At 29.6% G+C, this 19,931-nt stretch overlaps 2 protein-coding genes across 6 annotated transcripts in view; both read left to right on the plus strand.

Annotated features, from left to right (window-relative positions):
- Positions 1-86: 86 nt before the first annotated feature.
- On the plus strand, positions 87-11,712 carry Pisd (Phosphatidylserine decarboxylase). 5 transcript variants are annotated; one of them, XM_076396093.1, is made up of 7 exons: positions 87-243; positions 1,338-1,453; positions 4,152-4,337; positions 4,403-4,641; positions 7,406-7,578; positions 11,117-11,286; positions 11,350-11,712. In XM_076396093.1, exons 1-7 carry the CDS (start codon positions 206-208, stop codon positions 11,628-11,630), a joined length of 1,203 nt encoding a protein of 400 aa, XP_076252208.1. In that variant the 5' UTR covers positions 87-205; the 3' UTR covers positions 11,631-11,712. The 5 variants fall into 5 exon arrangements, with proteins under 5 accessions (XP_076252208.1, XP_076252207.1, XP_076252211.1 ...); XM_076396092.1 differs by lacking the exon at positions 87-243 and adding an exon at positions 458-960; XM_076396096.1 differs by lacking the exons at positions 87-243; positions 1,338-1,453 and adding an exon at positions 3,174-3,423.
- Positions 11,713-13,086: 1,374 nt separating this feature from the next.
- Positions 13,087-19,931, plus strand: part of LOC143191222 (uncharacterized) — a 68,709-nt gene continuing 61,864 nt past the window's right edge. Inside the window, exon 1 of the mRNA XM_076396097.1 lies at positions 13,087-13,223. The gene's annotated coding sequence lies outside the window, so the exon portion shown is untranslated. The remainder of the gene's footprint in view (positions 13,224-19,931) is intronic.

Here is a 19,931-nt window from a genome sequence, read left to right on the forward strand (position 1 = left end):
ATTTATATTCAATATATTATTTTATACTACTATACTACTACTGCTACAGATTAAAAATATTAATTCTTACATTCCAAAAATAGAAGAATTTTACGTAGTAACCTCTTAAGTGAAAAATTCAAAATTATGTAGAATAACATAAATAATATATTAATGTAGTTTTTCTGATATTGCATAGTGTTTGTATCTAGTTCAGATTTATATTATGACTTCTAAGATCCATTTATTTCGTTCTTTAATAATGTAAGTTTTGAATATTAAAATATTGTTCTTTATTTTAATATTTTTATAAATAATTATATTTTTAAATAATAAATTGTTACCATGTGCTTCTGGAATGTTTTTTTTTCAATTTGCGCATTAAATTATATCTATTAAATATTATGTTCATATCGAAAAACTTATTAATTAGCCTACACCAAATAAAATATTAGTGATGATATTGTTCAGATAACCTATCAATTGGTTTAATAACGCTATTGTAGTTATTTATGTTTTTCTTCTTACTTATATGAAAAAATATTTATGTTTGGAATAGCCTTGAATTGATACAAGTTTTGTTATTGATTATGCTAAATATTTTATGCCATTTGTATGATCTGTATGTAGCCTTAAATATCTGATCTTTGTTAAAGTTACAATAATTAATATGTTTCATTGTATATTAACTAATATTTTATAAAATTAATTTAGTATTATAAAAATTTGCTTAAAAACTTTTTTAAAAAGTGTCTATAAATAAACTCTACCTATTTATACTTTTTTTGTCTGTAAATATTGAATCTTTATCTATAGCGGCGTACATATTCTGCTGCAATCATTTTACCTGATATTGATATACGATCATAGTAATATAGTTTCTTAATACTAAGCGCATATTTCCATCGTTTTCATTGCTTTTTTAATGGATAACTTTATAAGTGATGTCGTTGTTGAAAATTTAGATTTAGATATATATAGGTAAGATTACCTGACCTTAAAGTATTTCGCGGTTCTCTGTATACAAAATCAAGTATCTTGAAGACTTTAATAATTAATATAAATATTTTACATATTTATTAAACATAATGTTTTGACTGAATTTGAAGTAACAGATGCATTTATTTATTAAATGGAAAATTATTTAGATTATTTTAAATATTCAAAAAAAGGTATTCACGGCTTATGTTTTATAAGTGTTTAACTATTATTTTTGAATATAATAATAAAATTAAATATTAATCAAAATGTGTGTGTAGATAAACAATTTAAGCAACAAATAACATAATGGATGTCTTGTTTATGATTGTTCTATTACATTTTATAAATTTATTAATAATGATTATGTATCTTTTCAGATCATCAAGGCCGTACCACTGTGGTCAATTATCACTTGTTTTTAAAAACGCTGCTGATGCCCCCCTGTTTGGCACTAGACAATTCTCTACGAAAAATGATAAAAACAAAAATACTGGTAAGAATGCGCATATGAGAAAGATGTCGTTAGCATTATCATTGAACCAAACTAAAAGATGCAGACAACATTCGAATAATAAAAATAAACTAATTAATCAAATCAGCAAAAACATTTTATTATTTGATATAATTTAATGGCTTTGAGTATGTTTTATTACTATTTAATTATTTTTAACGTTATCAAAACAGAGGGTGACGCTCATCTGGCTGAATATCTTTCTCACTTTAATCATAAAATTAAAAATATTAAATATATATAGTTGGGATGCCGATAATTTAGTTTTATGAAACAATTAATAGTCATAGAACTTTAGGAGTCATTGTATAGTATTTTTTTAAGTATTTTTTAATGTTTAATATTTTTTAAATATTTTAAGTATTTTTAAGTCATTCAAAGTTTTCATTAAAAATATTTTAATTAAAATTTTTTCTAAATACATTATAATATGTTGTATTATTTTTTTAAAGATTTATAAAAGGTAATAAGTATCATGTCCTAACAATGTTGAGTTTTTTTTGTTTATCTATGTCTATCTGTAAAATTGCCTTTAAATATTCATGTATTTGATTTCATATGTAAAGGAAATAGCCTGCCCATAAAACATATTTTATATGAATATCTATTACAGCTATGGATATAGTTTACAATTTACATTTAACATAATTTGAAATTTCTGAATGGAGCAAGTAGTTTAGTTTTGAAGAGGAGATAAAGATTGAGGTTGATCTTTTACTTATTTCTAACGACCAAAAGTTCTGTTACCGTGGAATGTAGTAGTTAGGTAGAATTAAAAATGTGTATTGCTTTTTGACACGCTCAACTAACTACTAATATTGGTTTAGATGCTATGAAATATTGATTTTAATATTGAAGATAAAATATAATCTAGCAATTATTTTACAGGGGTAAAAATTGTAGGTATTACACTTTATGGTATTACATTACAGTGACAGGAAAGTAAAAATTGTTTGTAAACTTATCATAACTGATGAAAAATATCTCTTATTATATATAAAGTTTAGTACTAAATCATTAATGATTTATCTGACTTTTTGTTGTACTAAAATTATCCAATTTCATTCCAAAACGCAATATTTACCAGAAAGTGTTATTGTTACTGTTTGCTTGTTGAGACACATGTCAAATATGCTGTGAATTTCAAGACGTAAATATTGATTTAGGATATTAAAAGAGCGATAATAACTTGCTGTAACAAGAGTTAGTCTAGAGTTATGAGTGAATTAAAGTGATTTATGGAATGCTGTACACTATAGAAAAATAGATACCACATCATATGACAGAGCCAGAATAATGAAGTCTGGTTTCAGAGTAAAAAAATTACATCGAGTTATAATTGACGATAGAAAATTATTCCTGAACAAAAATAAATACAATACTTAAAAATTTCTAGGCTATTGGTAACATGATAAAACTATTACGACCAGTTGGTATAATCAACAATTAATTAGATTAAATCGAAAAAAATGTGTCAAATATGTTTTTTGATAAGGACTAAGGATATTAAGAAAAGAGAATGTTATATTGCTATTGTAAACGACTGTAAAGTAATTAAAAATACAATTAATTAAGGCTTAATTAAACTAGGTTGACATCGTATCTAAATTTAGCAAAAGTTTTACAAGCTTTGTTCAGAATAATCCAGACAAACGCGTTAAAAACCTATGATTTTTGGCCCGCTATTTTTCTATTCTCTCCCACTGTGACGAGATTCGACCGAGGTTACGAACTTGATGCGATAAAAGCACAGTATAAAAGCGATTACTTCGTGTCCTCTTGTTTTTTCCGCGTCAATTAATGAATCAGTTGAAGAATGGATGTCGCAGATGCAGACGGAATCATCGACGATATTTTTTATATGCAGTATATTTTCCTCAACCAAGGTCTGACATAAATATCGTGCGTTCGGGAAACTTTTATCCGATATTGTTGGCGATTTCGGTGCCTTGGTATATCCACCCTGTTTGGTTTTTGTGTTGCATCGTGCCCTCTTGAATTTGCTAGCCGATTCGCCAGTCAATTATCCGTTTCTAGGTACGTTTTAATTTGAAACTTATATTCATTCTGATTATGGTTTCAAATGTTTTGAATTTAAATGTAACTATTTTTATACGAATCGTAGTAGGCGTTACTGAGAGAGTAGCAAAATAACTATGAATATTTTGCGCTCTTCTATTATATCGCAGTTATTTAATTTCTTTGTTCTTTTTTTATAGTGAAATAAGTGAGGAAAATGTTATCTATAACTAACGTAAAATGTTTTAATTTAATTAGATATGTTATATTTTTAAATCTGTATAAATTAGTAAGAGGTATTGAGAAGCCTTTGTTATATTTAAGTTTTACATAAACATAAATAATTAATTTCTGAGAAAGGCTTGGTTTTGATGATGCATTATTTGTTATTAATGTATTACAACTACATTACAGTATTTATTGTTATTATTATTTATTATATCTAATATTTTAAATTTTTAAGTTGTTTTAAGAACAAAAGAATATGACTTAAGAGAATGAATGTTTTACAAATTTTAATAATGTTTCAAGGTGGCTTTTGCGACACAAAAATTAAATGGGATATTTTAAGGAATATATTACTACACTAATAAGACACACACCCACACAAATATATATATATATATATATGTATTTTTTTTAATTTGTTTATACTTGACAGGTTGGGGACAATGGGACAGCGTTATAAAAAAATTCGTACCAATAGGAATATGTCTCATAGCTGTAATGCAATGGCGGGCATATCGCCGACGAACCAAAGATGGGACAGTTGCGAAACAGTGGGAGATTGATTGCTATTGTTTCTTACCCTTAAGGACAGTGAGTCGCGTTTGGGGATTTTTAGCAGGTGAAAAATATTAGCTGAGAAGATTAGCAATGGCAACATTAGCAGCAAAATTTTGAAAATTTTAGATAAGCGAATACCTGAATTTGCTAGACCATTCGTTTATTCAGCTTATGCGAAAACGTTTGGTGTTAACATATCCGAGGCGCAGTATGAAGATTGGAAGCACTACCCTAGCTTGGCGGATTTCTTTACCAGACCCCTAAAGGATAATGTTAGAAATATAGATCGTTATAGTTGTTTGGTGTCACCTTGTGATGGCACTGTTCTGAGCGTAGGTACAGTTGATAACGGACAAGTCGAACAAGTAAGTAGTACCTTTAATATAGTATCTGTTTTTCAATATAATGGAAATCAATTTTTATTAAGGTCGAGGAAAAGTTATATCGATTGTCTGTAATAGATAGCTTTAATTTCGTTTATCTCCTACATACATTTATATCTCAAACATTCGCCTCACGACTTCGCTACAGCTCTAAACATCTATCATAAAACATTTTTGAACAATTTTTAAAATATTAAATACAAAAAGAATCTTGAAAGAATTAACGGTGAAAAACTTTCTAAGTTTTCATTTATGGATCGCTGTTGAAGTGAATCAAAATCGAGTATTTTTTTCAACCATTGACACCACACAATAATACGCTAAGAATATAGTAATCTAAGCTCTGAGAAGCTTCATAAACAGTTGTAAAGCTCGTATAAACGCCAAGGAAAGTTTTTACGATTTGCTTGAACCTGATTAAGTCATTAATTCGACTCTACTATCATCTAATATGACTGATTAAAAAAAAACATCTGAATCGATCAATAGGAAAGACGTTGTCTTTCATTATGACAACGATGAGTAAAAATTGTTAGAAATTGGCTGGCAAATTTTGATGCATTCGTCATATAGTCCGTATCTTGCTTTCCACCCGGCTTGATTCAATTGAGTGGGGACTCCGAAACGGCCATCTCCAATGTCTGCTCTTGGTAGATTCAGTCTTCAAATTTCAATCTTGTATTCAGTCTTTCATCCAGAGCTTGCGTAATTTGAATTTTATAGAGCTATCTTAAGATGGAAATCAAATCATATTATACGATGAAAGTCACTCTAGTTCAAGGCTGTTCAACAGTCGAGTCATTGTCAAAATTGTCAATTCAAAAGTGAAGTGACAAGTGAAGATGTCTATTTTCATTACTTCTGATAACAATTAAAATTAAGATATTGCGTAATAAATTTTAACGTCTATACGCTTGGGCCATCTCGGATTCATTCCTAATTCACATCGTGGCCTAGTGTTGAGCAGCTTTACGTTGGATTAATGGTCTAACTCATTAGCTTAACCCATTATTTTTAAAATAGCTGAAAAAATACAATACAAATATATAAAACCAGTGGACTTATTTGCCTTTATTTATACGCTATATATCGTTGTATTATCGCAACATAACATGTATAAAGTTCTGCTTGTAGAATGGAACTTCCTATGCTACAACTTCAAATTCGAATTGTTTTGCATTCAATTCCTGATCTTTTTTCGGTGGACCTGAGTTTTCTTAGTGAAATGCTAGTTTTCGACAACACTCGATAACTTTCATTGGGTAAAAGAAAAAAGATTGAATATCTCACTTTTGGTGTCAATATATATTTAGTTTTCGTTATTCCATCTATTATAAATGTCTGAAAATTACATTAATAGTATATATATGATATATTTTGACGTCTTGCGGCAATAATTCTTAATAATAGTTTTAAAAATCTCGTTAAGCTCTTAATTTAACATGAGATTTAGCGGTTTTGTGAACTTAGAGATTAAAATACATAGTACATATTATTAACGATTATTCTCAAGTTGAGAAAGAATTTTGTTTTGTACCACTGTATATTTGTGCTGTATTCAAATTGATTAAGTTATTTTTTTCATCTTTACCAAAATCTCGTGGATCTTAAAAAGTTGTTTGCCCCTAATATAAAATTAAAAATGAAAATTAATGTTGGTATGTAGATTAGATAGATGTATAAAATATTTTTAATAAAAAAATTGAACCGAACCGACGAAAAGTAAAACAATCAAACTTAGATTTTTAACACAAAAAAAACCATAATAATCGTTATAATAACTAAATAAAAATAAACGAAACCTTATTTAACCTATCTACGACAGGTATTTTATATTCTACTATATACACACAATTTAGCTTAATACCTACCTAAACTTATTTATCTATTTACAATATTAATTTAACTACTACCAACTAATTACTTTGAAGTCGATGCGAGCAAGAAATTAGATTTGTTTTGTTCGTAATTTGACATATACACAAAATTATATTATTATTTTTGTATTGTTTTGGCTCAGCAATAACATTATACACAAATATCTGATTATTATAGATAAAAAAATATCTGTGAAAACATTGTATGTGCCTTTGAAATTTGAGGATTGCCTTGATTTCCCTGGATTTCGCCATCAGATCGAAACCTCGAAAATGCACTCTTTCGAATAAAAAAAGAATTAAAAAAAATATATAGTCGAACATAGAACCTCCTCCTTTTTTGAAGTCGGTTAATAAAAAGAAGAGCCGGCTTGGTTGGCGCAGTGGTAAAGGCGACAGGACGGTCCACCTATTGTTTCGATAGTCGCGGGTTCGAATCCTGATGGGTCATGGTCCTAAATTTATGTTTGTGATTGTTTAATACTTGTGATTGTCCTAGGCAAGAGCGCAAAATCCGACAAGGAAAATGATCCGAGTCACGCCAGTAATCAGGCTGGATAAGACCGGATGTCTTCCTGGATGATTTCTAAATTGGTCACTTGCCAGTCGGTAGGCTTAATGCCGAGAACCGTGGTTCGGAGCCCACGTTAAGCTGTAGGTCTAGATAAACCCCTAGTTGGTAAAAGGAGACTTTAAATTATACATATAAAAAAAATAAAAAGAAGAATATCTTTGTTATTACCAAAATTGAGTTATTGAAAATTTTATTTTTATTAATGAATTTCTATTAAATTTTTTAAATTTATTGTATTGGTTTATACCATAAATTTGTATTTGTCTACTATTTTTAAATCTTCTTTACTTTACAGGTAAAAGGCGTAACTTACTATGTACAAGACTTTCTGGGAGAGAAAGCGGACAGTTCAAAAATTGATAAAAATGGAGTATCCAAGAATTATCATGAACATATTTTACACAAACCACATGAGGGTAACACGTTGTATCAATGTGTTATCTATCTAGCCCCTGGAGATTATCATAGGTATGACATGACATTTAATGTGATTTTACCGTTTGAAAAACAATGATCGCTGAGTTGTGGAAATGTTTCATTTAATCTTAGATTTCGAAGGTAAATAATCTAATCTAAGGTAATAATCTGCATAATAACTATCAATATGCCTAATAATAAAAATTCGAAAAATCTTAGCTTCGAGACATTTCTTATCTCGTATTATACTGATATTGTTATTTACGCATTGTTGATTGGTTCTCATTAATTAAACTCATTCTTATGTTTACTATTAAATTTGAATATCATATGAAGTGTAATATATAGTACGGGAGCTAGCAACGTAGAGAAAACAAGAATTTCGGGTAAGCTAATCTTTTGACATTCGATTTATTCCACTATCTCGGTCAGTACCCGACCCATCTGGCTGGCGGTAGGGGTTGCATTTACCAGTGCGCATTGTATCTGTACTGGTAAAAATACTCAATTTTTAAGTTAATTAAGAATGGATTTTTTTAAATGACTTTTGATAGGCTTAACTCAAATATTTAATTAATTTCCAGACTTTTTATGATTGTTTATAATGTGCCAGATGCTATTTTTATTTATAAAAAAAATTCACTATGGCTGTAATTTTTATGTAATATTATTGAAGTATCAAAATACGTAAAATTAATGTGCCAGATAATCATCCTATAGTTAAATAATAAGGAACACTGATTAAGTACGGAAAATAAAATAGGTATGTTGAAAGAGTGCTGACAGTAGGGGTGTCGGCCGCCGAGAAAAATATCTATAATTTATATATCTATTTCGATATTTAAAAAAAAAATATCGATCTATATATATATTGGAGAAAAAAAAATTGATATTTTTTGCAGTATATATATGAATATCTTTGAAGTGCCCTCTCAAAAACCTTGCTAGCTCTTAAGACTAATATTTCAGTCTATAGCACTTCAACTTACTTCATCAACAATAAAATTTTAATATTTAGACCATGAAACAAAACTTAATTCTATTCATAGAAATGATAAAATATAACAGCTGATTTCATTACTTTTATTGTGATTGTTGATCTAGTTGACCCGTATTATCGAGACATATCTAATTAATTACATGAATCAATTTTCATCAGACCTGTATATTATGTCTGTAATTGGTTTTATTTATGGTCATTTAACAGATCAATTGAAAAGTCCTCGGCCTACCATAGTAAAACACATTTTTTGGGAAAAATTAGTTTTTTTTATTCAACATAATTCCCTTCGAGGGTAAACTGATTATAGCTACCCTCCAACTTTTCGATACCATTTTTGTAGTACGATTTGTCCTTTGCTTCAAAATAGGCCCTTGTTTCGGCGATCACCTCTTCATTCGAAGAAAATTTCTTCCCAGCGAGCACTCTTTTGAGATCTGAGAACAAGAAATAGTCGCTGGGGGCCAGATTGGAGAATACGGTGGATGAGGAAGCAATTGGAAGCCCAATTCGTGGATTTTTGCCATTGTTTTCACGGACTTGTGACACACGGTGTACTGTCTTGGTGAAGCAGCACATTTTTTTTCTTCAAATGCGACCTTTTTTCGGCTATTTCGACCTTCAAACGGTCCAGTAACACTATGTAATAGTCGCTGTTGATGGTCCTTTCTTTTTCAAGATAGTCAGTGAAAATTATTCCATGCGCATCCCAAAATTAAGACGCCATAACCTTGCCCGCCGACTGTTGGCCGCCGACTGGCGTTTTCCCACGCTTTGAAGCGGGTTCATCGTGTGTAGTCCACTTGGGTGACTGTCGATTGGACTTCGGAGTGAAATGATGGAGCTATGTTTCTTCCATTGTCACATATCGACGCAAAAACTCGGGTTTATAACGCTTGGCCATCTTCAGCCACTGTTCCGAATTCATCAACTTGTCGTTGTTTTTGGTCAAAAGTGAGCTCGCGCGGCACCCACTTTGCACAAATATTCGTGAATGATATGATGTACACGTTCAGTTGATATCTTTATAGAGTATCTGCTATTTTATTTAATATCAATTTACGGTCATTCAAAATAATTTTGTGGATTTTTAAAATGTTTTCGGTAACAACCTCTTTTGGGCGTCCACTGCGTTCGCCGCCTTCGGTGCTCATTTCACCACGTCTAAACTTAGTATACCAATCCTTGATGGTTGATTTTTCTGGGGCAGTGTCCGGATCTCGGCGTCAAGGCAAGTTTTTGCTTCAACTGTATTTTTTCCCTTCAAAAAGCAATATTTTACCAACACGTGAAATTCCTTTTTTTCCATTTTTTTTCACAATAATAAAAGTTGCTTCACTCAAAATGCTTATAACTCACAAACTAATGATCCGACAGTTGTCAAATTTATACACGCATCTTTTGACGGTTAGAGCTAACTAAAAACATTTTTTTTATTACTCTTCGTGAGTCCACAATCTGCCCTATTGGCAATAAGTATTTCTTCTGTTTATATTATATATACATGGCATGTAGAAAATCACTTCATTAAGCAATCTTCTGTATAAAATATTATCTTAATTAATTAGTCTTATTCTAATGCTTATTCTAAACTCTACAATGTCCAGTAATCAGGTCAGGTGGTGTTAAACGTTTTAGTCTACAACTAAAAACATGGATTTAATTCTGGTAGCGCCATCTATGTGTCACGCCTGGGACTTTTAAATTGACCTGTTAGATGATCTAATCTTTTTTTAGGACCTTAGATTTAATACACCAAAAATATATTCAATTATGTTATGTATGTGGAGGGGTTTTGTATTAATATTTAATATTTTGTATTAACATTAAGTACTTTATAGATAAATCATCATTATACAGTGTTATCATTATATATATATATATATATATATATATATATATATATATATATATACATTTATTTATTTATTTATTTATTTATTCTAAACTACTTTATTAAAACAACATTTAACCAGTGTTGAATATCCTACAAAATAAAAAGAAAATATTAGTAATAGATACACAGTTATAGAAGCAAATATAGATCAAATTATTTTGCAATGAGTGCTCAATCCCGTTCTATGATCTATGAAAATTATAACAATTTTCAATTGAGACGGGTAACTTTTAGCGGCCATATAGCATTGGAGGCAGGTTAAACCTGTAGTCACTGATAATGAGACACTGGCAATTTAAACGATTGAGCAGTATGTCCAAATGATAACCATTTATCATATATTATTTCAGATTTAATTAACTACTAAAAACTTTAAAATAGTTTTATAATTTATTACTTATCATAAATATTGTTAAAATTTTACATTTATTATAAAAAAACATTCGTGATAAATGATCATAATTTGTTTCAATTCATTTTCTTCAAAAGAAATTATAGATTTTATATTGTTGTTTTTTTTGACTGCTTAAACAAACAATTTAAAGGTAGTTCCGGGTCTTTAGAAACATATTTCATTTATTTATCGCCTTAGCAATGTCATATTTTTTACATGTCTTTAAATTATTTGTATTAATCAATTAAGTTACTGATTACATAGATTTTTAGAATAAAACGCGTTTACATTTTTTTAGATTCCATTCGCCTGCCGATTGGAAACCGACCCATAGGAGGCATTTTTCCGGAGAACTTTTATCTGTAAATCCTCGGATAGCCAAATGGTTACCGGGATTGTTCGTTTTGAACGAACGAGCCGTTTATCTCGGTGAATGGGATCACGGGTTCTTCTCTTATACAGCAGTTGGTATGTTTATTCTACAATTTTCTTGAAATAAATAGTTGAAATTATGTCATTCAATCATTTTAGGTGCTACTAATGTGGGTTCAATTAAAGTTATTTTTGATAAAAGCTTACACACAAATCAAAAAAAGAAGACTCACAAGTTTAAAGAACTTTGCCTAGGTAATGCTATACAGTTGCACAAAGGAGATCTAGTAGGTGAATTTAGAATGGGCTCAACTATTGTTATTATTTTCGAGGCGCCCACGAAATTCAAATTTGATATTGTCCCTGGACAGAAAGTGAAGATGGGCCAGGGATTAGGCTGTGTTAGCAGGGAATATTTTGTGCAGAGTGTCAAATCTTGACCACTTCATAAGAGTGTTATTTAGAGTTGTTGGAAGTATTATACTTTTTTGTGATATTTTATTAAATATTGTGAATAAATTAGTGTATATGTTATTTATTTATCCACATTTTTTTAACCCATTGGAACATAATATTTACTACTAAATCAATATGCTGCCTATATTCTTCAGTTTTTCTTTAACTTTTTATTCACATACCAAGTTCATGGCATTCTTATTACTGATTACTGAGATAGTTTGACTTTATGGAGAAGACGAGCTTTCTTTCGTCGAAGTTTTTTTTGCGGATACTTTTAGGTAATATATGTTTCAATATGAAAATGGATAGAGATTTATTTTATTATGAAGAACTTAAGAAATATTACCAAATTTTACCAATACCTTAAAGTATAATCTTATTTTATTTTAATGTCTAGTTATTTAATGAGAATTGATTTAACTGTATTTTTTAAAATTTATTATTATTATATATTACATTGTTACTAGCCGTTGCCGACTAACCAACAATTTGTCTTTACATTAACTTAAATCTAGGTATATACCTAGGAGGACTCATCGACCATATCTTAGTCTTTGATGTAATAATGTTTCTACTATTTTTACTGTTTTTTATACTGTTTTTCTATTAAATACATCTCACTATACTACACATGATCAAATGGTTTGATTCTTTTAAATCTGGGTCCTGTTCTGGTGCTACTCAAGAGTTGTATTTCGATATTGATATGATAATGGAGTCTGTCCTCATGTCTCTTTGCAATTCTCTTGGGTTCCTGGGTTACAGTCGTTATCTGAAGGTCTCGATGAATGCAATCGGTCCTGTAGAATCGCGGTGCACCTATAATACTTCTCAGGACTTTGTTCTGGATGTTCTGGAAAGCTTGTGTTTATATTAATTTTCGCGGAACACCCTCATAATTTTATTCCGTATATCCATATACTTTTCAATACTTCCTAATATAATAGCAATTTATTATGTAGTAATAATTGTGACTGTCTTCCAATTAACTAATATATTTTACATTAAGGTTCATTCTGAAGTACTTAGCATTATTGCTATATGGAATGATATCCTTTATTGTTATTGGTGGTTGTGCCGTCTGATTATACGTAAACATGCATAGATTTACTTACGTAGGGTAAAATATGAATATGTAAATGTAATCCAATTAAAATGTATGTATTATGATTAGATTGAGATTTTTTATTTTTCGTCTAATTGTAGATTATATACAGTTTTGATTTATTGGCGATTACGTGGTATATATGTTATGGCAATTTAATATTACAGCATTAAACTGTTTTGTTACTGTTTTGTTTATTTTTGACGATATTATATCGACAAAATGACATTATGATTGGTGGTTTTTGTCCAGTTCGCGTCATTAAATCGAACATTAAATAAAAGGGACTAATGTGTGAATTGTGTCCCGAAATACATGCGGATGACGTGCGTGACACTTGTAACAGGTGTCGGCTTCGACAAGGTCCTGGAAGAATGCTACCTGGTGCGGCGTCGAACTCACACTTGTCCCATACGCGACGCGATTGTCACATCTGCTGTTTTCTTGCAGGGTGTAATATAGCTAATTGGTAAGTTAGCCATGAGAGCAATTAATGAATGTTAAAATCTTTGTATCGTTTGTTAAATTTTTATTTTTACAATAAAGCTTTGTTTTATTTTTTTTGTTTTATTATATTTCTATACGGTCTATTTTAATTATCATTATTTATTTTACTGTATATATTTGATATTAAGTGGATCTTATTACAATATTGCTTTAATTATTTTATTTATTTATTATTTTATCACGATCTCTGTATTTGCTGCCATTTATTTTAAGATTTTCATTAAAACACATTAATAATACTTCCAAGTATTATTGAATCCATTAATACATAAATCCACTAATACACACTTTTGTTGGTTTGAGAGATATTTAATAAAAATAAGCATTTGTTGTTCTACATTTAAATATATGCGAATGTACTAAAATGCTGATTTAAATTTTTTAAATAGGACTTAGCTGATAATATGAATAACAAGTTAATATTTTTCAATATTTAACTAATATTAGTAAATTCGAATATCTAATCATATAAAATATAATATAAAAAAACAACTTTGTAAGCCATAACTCTATTTTAAACTTGTTTACACTATATGTAAATTAACTTTCATTAAACAACCTCAAGTAGGCGGTGTTTATGCAAATCACCACAATAACAATAGCTCGGATCGCGACGCTTGAATTTATTTTAGCAGTTTGCATTGTTTACACAATTGTTCTAGTTGCTATGGTTCGTATAAAAATAAAACAACAGTTATTTTAAAAATAATCGGTTGTCTGTATAATTAGCTTAATTTTTTATGCCCTATATAGTAAAATACGTACATTATTAGTGTCTATTAAAACTTTTCTAGGTATCTAGGTTTTCTAGGTATATTTAGAACTTTTACACTATCAAAGGGAGTTTTTAAAGCGAATATTCTTGGAAATTTAATTTTAGGACGTTGAGTTTCATTTGTCTTTTTCCGAGCTTACCCATATTTGTCTCACTTTCATGGAGACACTAACTGTAATTAATTTTCTAACAGTTTCTGTAATGGAAAAAGTGACTGGCATGGTTTGATAAATTTAAAAAGTTATTTTTCAATGAAGTTTTAAAATGGGAACTTTTGAAATAAATCTAAATGAAAATAAAGGATATTGTAATAGTGGAAAGTTATGCTAATAGGTGTCGTTAATTCTGATTTTAATGGGGAGTTGTTAGGTAGGGGATTTTGGTAAATATTTGGAGCATGAGCAAATTTGTAACTGTCCATTTTATATGAAAAATATGTGCAAATTTATACTTCACTTTTTTATTTTTAAATAATTTGTTAATAAGAGTGATAAACTAGTATTTTATGTGTGTGTGTTGTGTTTTCATTGTGGTCAAGAATAATTAGCTTCGCGGAGCACTACTTGGTCAACAGTAGCAAGAACTACAAATTCAACCTTTTAAGATTTTAAATATCACGATTAAATATAATTTAATTTAAAAATGTGAAAGACACAGCAAGTGTTCACAATTAATTGTTGTATTCACTAATAATGGAACAAAATATCATTACCGCATGATTTTATTAAAATAATTTTGTGAGTTCAGAGAGACTGTATCAAGAGATCCTGAATCAAATGGAGAGGTTTTAGGAATGTAATGTGTAAAAATCAAAAATTGCCCAAGGAAGTATCAGCTCCAGTTTTTTAAAACTGAATAAGGATTTTGTTTATATATTACTTTCGAACTGGTAAAATATATCGTATTATGGTGGCAACTGCTTGGACTAAATTGATAAAAAATATCGTTTACAGAAGTACCTATGTTGAATTTTTTAAACAATGACCTTAATATAACATGTCTGATAAAAAAATTCTCTTCTTAGAAAATGTTACACTAAAAAATAAAATAATTTTGGACTGGACCTACTGTTTAACGTGGGCTCCGAACCACGGTCCTCGGCAGCCTACCGACTGGCGAGTGACCAAGAAAAAATAGAAATTATCCCTGAAGACGTCCGGCCTTACCCAGCCTGGTTACTGGCGTGGCTGGGATAATTTTTCATGTTGGATTTTACACTCTTGCCTAGGATAATCACAAATATTAAACAATTCAGTAGGATTCGAACCCGCGATTATCGCAACAGTAGGGGGTAAATCTAATTTTCATTTCTGTGTTCTTATCTTGATTTTGCTTTACAGACGCCTTTCTATTGTTGTTTATCAAATGTAATGACAGTTTGCAGTAAGTTTCCCAACCATTCTCAAAATGCAATACATAATAGTTGACTATCAACCATCTCGCATATTGTTATCGTGTGGACCAAATTCATGAAAAAGATACGATTTACAGAAAAAAAAGTTTACATCAAAATAACGTACCTTCTGATAGTTCAGAAAATCATCGCTTAAGTTTTGCAAATTAAGGCGTGGTTTGTTTAAACATCATGATCATTATCAACTCATAGCTGATGCTCGGGGAGAGTGTCTACTTTTCAACCAATATCCTGATGTTGATGCAGCAGCATTTTTAATATTCTGCACTAAATCTCGTTACCGTTGGTGATCGGTTGCAGCAGTTCTAACCTTGGACAACGTTGGTCTCTTATTTTTTAGAGTCATTTCTATAAACTTGATCGATATCTTTTTTGGAGTTGTTGCTGACTCTCGTTAGAGGAAAATTAATCAAAAAATAGATAAATTATAAATTTATAAATATAAAAATAAATAAATTTCCGTATTTAGTAATTTCCAATTAATTTCCTCGAACATCTTGAACAATTTATTCATAGATACCTATTTGATTATATTACCATAGATTATATTTGCTCCGAACTTAAACGCCTTTCGATTGGGATTTACCTCAATCTCATGAACCTTTACAGTAACTTTCTCAAACAGTATCCAAGTGCAATCATAACTGTTGTTATCATGTTACTCGTTGAGTAACAACTGTCTTGCACAATTAAGTAATTAGTTTTATGTATTCATTTAACTTACAAGTAATCATTACCAGTTTCTAAGATTTAACACATTGTCGATCTTCCTTTAACGATATCGTTGCTTTTCTATCTCTCTAACTGATAAAACAGCAACTTTTAGGCAATATTAAACTACTCATCAATAAATAATAGTCTTTTATAATCATAGTGTAGTGCCTAGTGTAGGCCTTTTGGAACTGGGGCAGTCTCTTTGTAAACAATCTGTAATCATCGGGGACTAGATCTGGGCTATATTCTGGGTGGTAAATCAATTCGAAGCATAATTTGGTCAATTTATCGAGACCATTGTTTTCACGAACTTATGACACGATGTATTATTTTGAAAATATAAAAGTTGCTCAACTAAAACCACTGTAACTTTTAAACTAAACGTCATATTGTCATGAAACTTTGATGATATTGTCGTGTGAAAACTGGGCCTATTACATTATGTTTAGGAAGGTTAGGGGATAGGGGTAAAAGAAGGGTGACTACGTTAAACAGAGCAACAGTAAATATAACAGGTTGGCAGGATTATAAATCCATAATGAGCGAGCAACAGACAACATCTTGGCAGGAATTTATTAAAAGCAATAGTAAATAGACGTAATATTTATAAATAATGAGTATATTTTTTACAAAACTGTGTATTGCACTTTTGATTGTTTGATTAAGTTACTGATCAAATAGCATTTAAACTCAACAATAGGTCTCCACTATGATTCATTTATTTTGAGATAATATAATCGTATTTTTTAAGAGCATGTTTACAATGAAAATAATTTTTTTATGTACGTAATTCAAAAGATAAATAGGTTTTTCTAACGTCTACTGTTCTGATTTCATTGACATATCCAAGCAGAATTATAAAAATTATTTAAGAAGTTTAATTTTCAGTGCTGTCGTATATTTCTGTCGTATGCCTTCATTTATTTCTTACTCATTTTACTTCTTCTTTTTGAAAACTAGATGATAATATTAATTATAACCACATGGCGCTTTTCAATTAGTTAATGTTTGGCAATAATTGGCCATTGTTTCTTAAAATATTTGTTTGATTTAATAGACTCTTTTTTATTTGAATGTTTGGTTTAGGCATAGTTTTTTGGATTTCAAAGTTTTTCTGAAACATTGTAACTTTGTTTTTTATATATCTGCTCTAATAGCAATTTTTGACATTAATGACAACAATAGTAGCTAATAATCAGGTATTTAATGATCGAAATTTAATGAATGAAATGTCATGATATTGTTATACTTATATACAAGATACAAGTTAATACTAGGCAAAAACAGTGGAAAAACTGCAAATAGATTATTTTATAAATAAAAATTTTAAACATAAATCTAATCAACAGAAGACCTACATATCTAATAATGTACATACCTTATATTGTACAAATAAATATGTAATATGCAATAGATATACATTTACAATGTACAAATAAATATAATACTAATTTTTTATTACTTAATCGTTAGTAAATTAAAATACGTTAAAATAAATAAAAAAACAAAATTTTGAAACAAAAGACTTCTACATTGATATTTCATTAATTTATCAGGAATGTTTCAATTGATTTGGAACTGAGAATGGAAAATTTTAATAAGCTTAACGTAATCGATTATTAGTTATTGCAGCGTTCCTTGTTTTGTGGCTTAATAATTTATTTCAATATTATAGTACATCAAATGCATATGCTATTGAAGAACTTAAAACTACAATTAATTATACAGCCACAATAATTTATAGGTTAGAGTTGTTTTATTATATTTGCATTGAACTTTCTCCACACTAGTATATGTAGAGTTCTAGGCGCGTTTTTTACGTAGTAGTTTTTCCGAAGGCTTGATCCACCTAATTAACAATTGTATATCTGAGTAATGTATTTTATATTAATTAGAGCATATTTACCTTTTACGCTTAGTTCTTGTTTCCTTCGTTGCAATGATTCCTTGTAAAGTCATTTTAAAATTACTGTATTTCTCATTAATTTGTTTTGTTACTACCTGTACACATCTTTCTTGATAGAACTAGATAGAGTTAGTATTATTTCTCTCCTCATACATTTTAACTAAAGATCCATGTATATTCAGAACAATAGCACACATGCACATAAAGCTCTCACAATCTATAATACAATTTCCTACAGTTAAAGTATATTAATTATATACTGACCTTAGCTGTTTCCTCTTTCATCACCCTGTCTTTGTCAGCATTGAATCATAAACCAACATTCATAAAGTTTTATTCAGTCACTGTCACTTTCAGAATCACTAAACAAGTGAATAACAGAGCTGTTTGTTTCCAATCTATCAAAAACTTGTTCACGATTCCACCATTTGTCAATTCCTTCTTCAATGTGTCTGATCGAGCTCATCCAACCGAAGGTGTTATTGTCGACAATGCTCCTTTCCATAAATCCAGACAGTTCTGGTTTGATTGATCCTTCTCAACCTGAATGTCTATTGTAATAATTGTTTGCAATACCCTATGTCAACTCAATTGGATTAAATATGCAGTGATAGGGAGTAGAATAAATAGTAAATTAGGTACCTAATCGATAGTTATTCCAATTTTTACCTTTTTTCATTAACTTTTACTCCCTTTACACGATATTTATAATCATCTTGCCATGAGTGACTCAATGTACCATTCTTAATATTCTTCCATTTCCAGTAATTCTTCCTAGATTTTGTTATATGATTTTAAAATTTGTTCTGGAAGTTCTGGAAGTCCAATGTCTGGAAATTCCATTAAACCCCTTCGTAGATTATCTTTACATCACTTAAATACTATATTATCCAACAGTGTATGAAGGGATGTCTTACATAATAGCTACAAATAGCTGCATATCTTTCATCTTTATATGGATACTTTGCAGACTAACAATTTTCTCTGAAATAATAAAATTATATTTCAATTGAAAAACTACTTACTGTTTTTATACATTTCGTATATTTAATCTCTGATACAGCTAATATCAAGCTGATCTTGACGTCACCCGTTTCGCATAAAGATGGTTTCTTTTTGGTGAATTTAAGGTTATATTGTTTTTTATTTCTTGAGATATTTTGGTGACCGTACTAATATTCAGTGCGGCTGCAACGCGCTAAAAATATGTTCAATAAAAATGGTAGCAAATTAATATTGAACTGTAAAAATGCTTACATCTCCAACACATTCTACTGGCAAGAAGGGGCCTCCATTATTTCGTTCCTGTTCGAAATAACTGATTACAGACGCAATCAGTTTTTGACTCTGACAGCTTCAGCATTTTAAACCAGATTATAATAAGCGGCAATTTGAAATTTATTAAAACAACGTTTGCCGGTTTATAACAGATAATTATAATATTTTGAAGAATTTTGCAGACTTTTGACAAACGGACAACTTTTGCACGCTCATTCGGTTTCATTTTACATTGTTCGAACAGGTTAAACAGCATTCTATCTCTTTTTAAATAGAATAAAATGGGAAGGAAAATATTGTCCGACTGTATGAATTTACAAATTTTGGACAGGCACATATTGATGACGTGCGTCATTACTGTTTTGAATAGACTTTACGTATGATATATGTTAAAATTACGGCTATCCTCTTATTATAGTAAAATCGAGGAGTTAAAGAGACAGCTTAAAGATCTATTAACAATATAATAAAACAATTATGAGATAGTACCTTGTCATAAACTTTTCATGTAGTATAATCACATTTACCTTCAATGTAATTTTGCTATTACTCCATTTGGACATATTATGGGTTTATATTGTGG

Source organism: Rhynchophorus ferrugineus, unplaced genomic scaffold, assembly GCF_030347505.1.
Source record: "Rhynchophorus ferrugineus isolate W39M unplaced genomic scaffold, kcgeb_rfMv2 rfM2, whole genome shotgun sequence".
NCBI lineage: Eukaryota > Metazoa > Arthropoda > Insecta > Coleoptera > Curculionidae > Rhynchophorus > Rhynchophorus ferrugineus.

What these genes read in the sequence shown, in the direction of transcription:
- Pisd (XM_076396092.1), top strand. Translation starts at nt 905, where the DNA reads ATGGATAACTTTATAAGTGATGTCGTTGTTGAAAATTTAGATTTAGAT. An exon ending in CGTTTGGGGATTTTTAGCAG is followed by an intron (nt 4,338 to 4,402) that starts GTGAAAAATATT and finishes TGAAAATTTTAG; the next exon opens with ATAAGCGAATACCTGAATTT. An exon ending in GCCCCTGGAGATTATCATAG is followed by an intron (nt 7,579 to 11,116) that starts GTATGACATGAC and finishes ACATTTTTTTAG; the next exon opens with ATTCCATTCGCCTGCCGATT.